General features: G+C 39.8%; 1 protein-coding gene across 4 annotated transcripts; it reads left to right on the top strand.

Annotated features, from left to right (window-relative positions):
- Positions 1-334: 334 nt before the first annotated feature.
- Positions 335-4,594, top strand: LOC149957795 (uncharacterized). 4 transcript variants are annotated; one of them, XM_090164907.1, is made up of 5 exons: positions 335-406; positions 469-562; positions 2,436-2,636; positions 2,703-3,367; positions 4,202-4,594. In XM_090164907.1, exons 2-5 carry the CDS (start codon positions 475-477, stop codon positions 4,514-4,516), a joined length of 1,269 nt encoding a protein of 422 aa, XP_090021033.1. In that variant the 5' UTR covers positions 335-406; positions 469-474; the 3' UTR covers positions 4,517-4,594. The 4 variants fall into 4 exon arrangements, with proteins under 4 accessions (XP_090021033.1, XP_090021032.1, XP_090021030.1 ...); XM_090164906.1 differs by having other exon boundaries at positions 2,670-3,367; XM_090164904.1 differs by having other exon boundaries at positions 2,436-3,367.
- The last annotated feature ends 2,199 nt before the right edge of the window (positions 4,595-6,793 follow it).

Raw genomic sequence — 6,793 nt, 5'->3', positions numbered from 1 at the left:
GCAATTATTGTATTCATTCTATTTTAGAAAAATATTGAACTATTGAAATTAGTAACGAAAAAAGCGATTTTTGCAGTCTAATATAATTCGAAGATAGACAATAAATTCAATCAGTTTTCCTTCAATGCCTACGGTGAGAGCTTCGCTCGAAAATTTCATTCAAACGAATATTTTTAGAATTACGATATTTTGGGGTCGAGGAAACTGTTGCGAAACATGAATGGGACAATAATTCAATCCGGGAATATTAATGTGTTCTTCCGACAACAGAATGGAACACGTAAATTTTGAAATATGAGGCGGGGAATAATGCATTCTAGACATGTATAAGAAAGGCCGAACATTTTGTAGAACTAGTATTTAAGCAATACGAAGAACTGAGGAACTACAGTCCGTACCATAAACGGTGGGCTAACCATTTAACAGACTAGTTCCAATTCATTCGTCTCATTTTACGTTTATTTTAAGGTGAAGATGTTGCCAGCACGATTAGAGTCCATTTTGTTTTTATTCTTCAATATTTTCGTAATGTTAGACTGCGCGACTGCCAAGAATCAGATAAGTAAGTCTTACAAAGGAATTAGTCTCCTGACGTCACGAGACCCTTCGAAGCCATTGGATTCGAATAAATGGTCGTCGGGTAGCACCTTGGATTAAAAATATCCAAGGTAGCAAGGACCGAAGTAGAAAGTGTTTTATTTGGCCCATCTCGGATGAATAATATTCCCAAGCAGTAGTGTAGAAAATCGAGTTTTGAGTTTGATGATTTTCTATTGAGATTTGCTGGTTCTCGGGAGAGCTATTTTTTTACTTTATCTCGCGAACTGAAAAACGATATGAAGGGTTTTGCGTTGAATTAATTTATTTAGGGAAGTTACTAAACGAGCCTACAGCTTTTTCCCGAACTTAAGATTTATTTAAGTGAAGACCAAGTTTTCGATTTTAAAAAGTTTTGTTTATTATTTTTTAAGAACGGTAGGTTTTACCGTCTTAACGACTTCGATTTTATTTCGAAAGTAATACATTTTACAAAAATACAATAGAAATAAAGCTCGGCTGTGACGTGATTGGGACTAGACGCGCGGGTCTAGGATACCTGGAAAATTTTGGGGGAAATGGGCCCAAAGTGGCGACATAGCGCCTTAAAGGGTTCCATCAGCCTCGTAAGGGGATGACAGTGGGGGCTGAAATAGCACTTTTTTTAACGCGGAAGGAGACAAATTTTTGGTAATACGAAACTTTACAAAACACGTGGTCATTTCGCGGAAATTCGGATTTCGATATCGGTCGCAACGGACGGAGTTTTTGTCACCTTGGTTTAGTTTGCTTTTATAGTAGAATTAATATGGAAAGTTGTTCTTGTTCAACGAATTGTCTTAGTGATTGAATTTATTTTCGTTTATCATGTATTTTATATTACCATTAATTTCATTGCCGAAAATTTTAAAACAGACTGGCGAGCTCGCGGAGGAATACTACGCGGTCATCGCACATTCGTTTAGCGCGACGTGCGCCCTCTAGTGGCGGTAATCAAAATCAAAATCCGGACTGGCTAGGGGGGGGGGGGCGCAAGTTTCTCCCTTTACGAGGCTGATGGAACCCTTTAAGCCGGCACTGACTATTTCCTCGGTTCTAAGAATGGCGCGTCGATAACCGAGCGAAACGCTTTAGACATATAATAACGGATTTCTTATGGTTTTACCAAGAGACATACGCAATGAACGTTAAGCTCCGCACAGAGCACTCTAGTGTCTAAACTAGCTCAAAGCGTAATATAATACTACCAAAGGACGATAATATTCTAGCAGGAGACATGACTAGGAGTTCACAGCCGGGCGCTTTTCCCAACGCGCACTGTGAACGAAAAACGTGTCTTTCCCTTCTCTAACTTTTAACCCCCCAAACCGTGGTATCTCCAGTCTCGGAGACGGACCCGAGATGAAATATTTTAGTGACGCTCTCTAGCGAGGATTGTGGGAACTACCGCTGAAGAAAAAACCAGTTCTGACTGGGTTGTAGAGCCGCCTCAGCGTGAGCCCGCGAGAAGGGTTTTTTCTCCCAGAGGGCGCAATGTTGAGAGTAAAGTATCTACGCGACGGCCGAGAAAAAAGGAACGGCTGAGAGAAAATTCGAGGGGTGGGTAGAAAGCGGGGGTTATTTGGAAAAACGGGTTTTTGTGTTCACGACGCCGTGGTCCATTCGCGGCGACAACCGCTGTCAACTCCTAGTCATGTCTCCTGATACTAGTGAATTCGGTTGCGAATCCCGCTCGTTAGCTGGGAAAGAGTTTCAGTATCGAAAAATGGTTCGGTCAGCAAATTATCATTAAAACAATATTTCTAGTTATAACGTTAATTATGTATAAATTTAAAGATAGGCCACTGGCTAAAACCGATTTTAATCTGATAACGTTTCGTTATAATTTTCTACTTCAGGGGGCGCTGCCAAGTATAAATCTTTGACTGTTTCTAAAACAACTCAACACAAATCGGTTGCGGCAGCGCAAATGGGTTTTGGGTTATTTGGAAGAGGATTTTCGAATCCGATTAACATAATACCTAACAGCAACGTAATATCTGATGCAGCAAGCCAAATGGATAAAATGAGCAAGCTCATAAACGACGGCGTGGATATGAGTAAGCAAATGATCAACGAAGGCGTGGAAAAAGTTAAGCAAGCGATAATCGACGTTATTAAAATAGTTTCCAGAATGACCGGTCCCATCGGTGAGATGATTTCCCAGGGAATGCGTCAGACTGAATACTTCATCACCGAAGCTGTCGGCCAATTCTCCAATATCATATCCGGAAACGGCACTTCGTTGATCAACCCAACGGAGGTCATTTCCAACTTCGCGAATCAAATGATGAACGCGATTAATAACAGCGCCAGCCAAGCGGCACAAATGTTTTCCGAAATGGAGCGTCGCAAAATGAACATTTTGTGCTCGATGGGGGAGAAAGAAAGGGCGTCTTTGTTCAACGGAACGGATCGAATCCGGAAAAAGCTTGAGGAGATGGAACGTATGAAAACGGGGCTTATTTGCGACGTCGTGAATAAGATGGGTGATACGCTGTTCAACGGCACTAAACGAATGAGCGATTTCATCAGCGGTTTGGAGAGCTGGAAAATGAACGCGATTAATGGTATGACGGAACAGGGAGTAGTTGTGTTCTTAAATGGAACGGATCAATTGAGCGACGTGATGGCTAGGACGTGCGATTTAGCGGAACAAGGAAGACAAATGGTTGTCAACGGAACGGAACAGGGAAGCGGAGCTTTCGGTAACGGAACCGAACAAGGAAGCGGAACGCTTACCGAAGTGGAACGTATGAAAACGGAGATGATCTGCTCTATGGCGAAACAAGTAAGATCTTTAAGCCCAATGTACTTATTATATCAAACAAAAATGTTTCAAAGCTTCAAAGATTTACAAATCCCCGTAACAAAAATAAATCTTGAAGTAGCTTATAATATCAAGTTAAATTCAAATAATTCAATTTAATTCTTCCAAATCATCAAACGAAATTACACTAAATCGAAGAAACTTACTACCATACGATTACACTTAAAGCCGTAGAAATTGTTAGAAAAATAATTATAATTTTCGAGATCCGATTAAAAATAGCTACTTCTCTTGATTCATGGACTGCAGATTACGTCATTTCGTTTTATTTCTGGGGACTATGAAATTCGCTAATCAATGGCTATGGATAGTACTTGTCGCAGTGATTGGATAATTTAGGTTAATATTAGGTTAGGTTTGCTTAGATTAATGTTAGACTAAATTATGTTAACATTATGCTCTTTGGGTTAAAATTTCTTTGGGTTGCTAATTAATGTATTTTTGATAAATGAAAATTGGTAACGTTTAAGCAAGAATGCATTCAGATACCAAGAATATGCGGCGATAGCCTCTGGTACCATCCTCACATGCTTCGAAGCGTTTGTTGGTCTAATTTTAATTGCAAATCATAAACATAGATGGCGATCGTACCAAAAAAAACCAGTCGAACTTTCGCTATGAACGTCTAAGGCTTAGAATCTCTGCCTTCCTATATTCTTGGTATTTGAATTAATTCTCATAATTCGTCCACCTGAATTAAAAGCATTAAGAGTTGCGAGCCAACTTTGGCGTAAGGTATTAGTCTAGCTGATTATTTTCACGCGCACACCTAAGACGTTTGTTTTTCCAATCTAGCTAGCGAACGGAACTAGACAAGGAGGTCAAGGTATGGCCAGTCTCGAAAGATTGAAAATGAGGATATTGACCGACATCACGAGGCGGATGTTCGGGACCCTGTTCGGTGTCGTGGATAATGGCACGGACATGGTAGCCGCGTTGGAACGGATGAAGATGCGACTGATGTGCAACGGAATGAAAGACGGAACCAACATGTTATCCAATGGTACGGGACAATTAATAAACGCTATCGCTGATTTGGATCGCCAGCAAATGGATATGATGTGCAAGAGGGCGGGAATGGCGATTTCCAACGGGACCAGTCACGGTTAACAATTGACGCGACAGTACTACGGAAAAACCATTAAAAAAAGTTTCTTTGAATTAAACGGTTCTTACCAGTACTAAGAATTTATTTTTTGAGATGATCATGCTAGAGTTTTCCTCCTTCATGGGAAGGAGATGAAAACGTTGCCGAACTACTCTTCAATCACGTTGGTTTAAGGACGCCAATAAGATAGGATCTAGGACAAAACCCCCCCGATGTGCCTTTTTAAGACAAAATCCCCCAAGTAAGTCCAAATTGATTTTAAAGTTTTGGACTAATTTTTAAATTAAATTAACCTAACCTAACCTAAAATAACCTAACCTAACCTAACCTAACCTATCGAAAATTTTCCATAATCGATCCGCCGTTTTGGGGGGATTTGGTCCGAAAAGTGAAATTTAATGGGGGGATTTTGTCCGAATAATCAATTGGAATGGGGGAATTTTGTCCAAACAATCAATTGGAATGGGGGAATTTGGTCCGAACAATCAATTGGAATGGGGGAATTTGTTCCGAACAATCAATTGGAATGGGGGAATTTTATCCGAACAATCAATTGGAATGGGGGAATTTTATCCGAACAATCAATTGGAATGGGGGAATTTTATCCGAACAATCAATTGGAATGGGGGAATTTTGTCCGCAAAATTTAAATTGGGGGGTTTGGCCTGGTGGGATTCTGTCCGTATTCCAATGAGATACGAGTCGGATTTGATTCGCTTTATGTGAAAGAAGGCTACTATTAGAGCGTTAGGTGAATATACTTAGTCATTTTCGTTAAGTACACTTTATGTTGTGTAAAGTAGGGCGTTTGATGGACGACCAACGAAATTTGCGTTCTCCCGCTAGGAGCGCTGTTTTATAGTGTAAAGTCTGTAGGAGCCTCTATCGCTACTGTCTTATGGAAAATTGGAACGAGTGCACCTATACAGCGGGCGTTACTTCGAGCTTAAAGGCCGAGAATAGAGATGCCATTTTCTCGTGCACGAATTTCGACACCCCCACATATCTGAACCAGTCGATTTCTTGAGGAGTGACCGCCTGGTCAGCTTGACAGACGGCTCAGACTGTTCTTAAATAGAATACACATAATGATCATAAAAAAAGAGCCAAGGTACAATATCCACAATTGTCCAAGAGGTCACTCAAGCTGTCAGAGCTGCCAATCAATTTGTCACTCGTCAAAATATTAAGTACGGGATTATAGGGGTGAAAATTCGCTATGTTATCGGTCTTTAATGTGAGATTACGCTTAACAACTTGTAGCGTAAACTGGGGTAACACTTCTATCGCACTCTAACGCAGTGCAGCTTTGTCGGAGTGTGAAATGGGCACTTGAAATTAAGTCACTGCCGCCACCATTACTACCCCAAATTTTCCCAACACTTTGCACTGTTTTTAACACTCGTATTCTATCGCAACGGACTACCTTTGTCTGAAAAGAGTATTAATTAGTTAGTCAACATTTGTCGTGGCCAAATTCCGTCTTTTAATCGCTCAAAGAAGACTTTTAAATCAACTTTAAGAAGAATTTACTATTTCACTATCTTTTACAATAGTGGACTAATGAAAATAATTTAGGAAAAAATAGCTTTTAGCGAACCATAATTTTATTTCAGCTCAAGTGGTATTTTTTCGTTGAATTATTTTACTTGGCCGGGTTATTGGTCAACACTTATTTAATGCTAAAGATTTCACAACCCAACACTAGGGGGCTTTGACGCTCGGGGTTACAGTACGTGTTTATTGGAACGTGACTTCAAGCGTGCTGGGTGCGTCTCGCGCAGTTATTTTAATGTTGTGTAGCGTCATCTTCGGCATAATCGGAGTAAAAATGTTAATTTAAATTTAATAATTAAGTTTTTTATAAAATAATTTAATTACCTACCATGCACCAGTGCAAGTTTTGGGTGATGTAGAATCAGCATTTTGCTATTCTTGAAACACTCTCTAGACAAACGCTCCGATCCGAAAAATCCTTTGAAGAAAATAAAATCGGGATGCAGTTGTGAAGATTAAACTGCCTTCATATAATTACTTTCGACCAAGCGAAAAGGAATACAGAATACCTACATAGTTCTTATAAATCCCAAAAAGGTCTTGGAGAACTACTGATGGAAAATTTGTGTAAACTCTTGGCTTTACAGGCATTATTTTTATAAATTTATGATCAAGCTTGAAACGTCATCTGCTTAAAGTTGCTTGATTTTCCAGTGAAACTGGGCATACATAATGTTCTAAATTGGTGGTTTTCTATACGAAATAAATGACTTTCAGATTGA

Source organism: Leiobunum rupestre, chromosome 2, assembly GCF_980474605.1.
Source record: "Leiobunum rupestre chromosome 2, qqLeiRupe1.1.hap1, whole genome shotgun sequence".
In the NCBI taxonomy this organism is placed as follows: Eukaryota; Metazoa; Arthropoda; class Arachnida; order Opiliones; family Sclerosomatidae; genus Leiobunum; species Leiobunum rupestre.
Note: the sequence above shows the minus strand (reverse complement) of the source record. Positions and strands in the feature narration are given on the sequence as shown.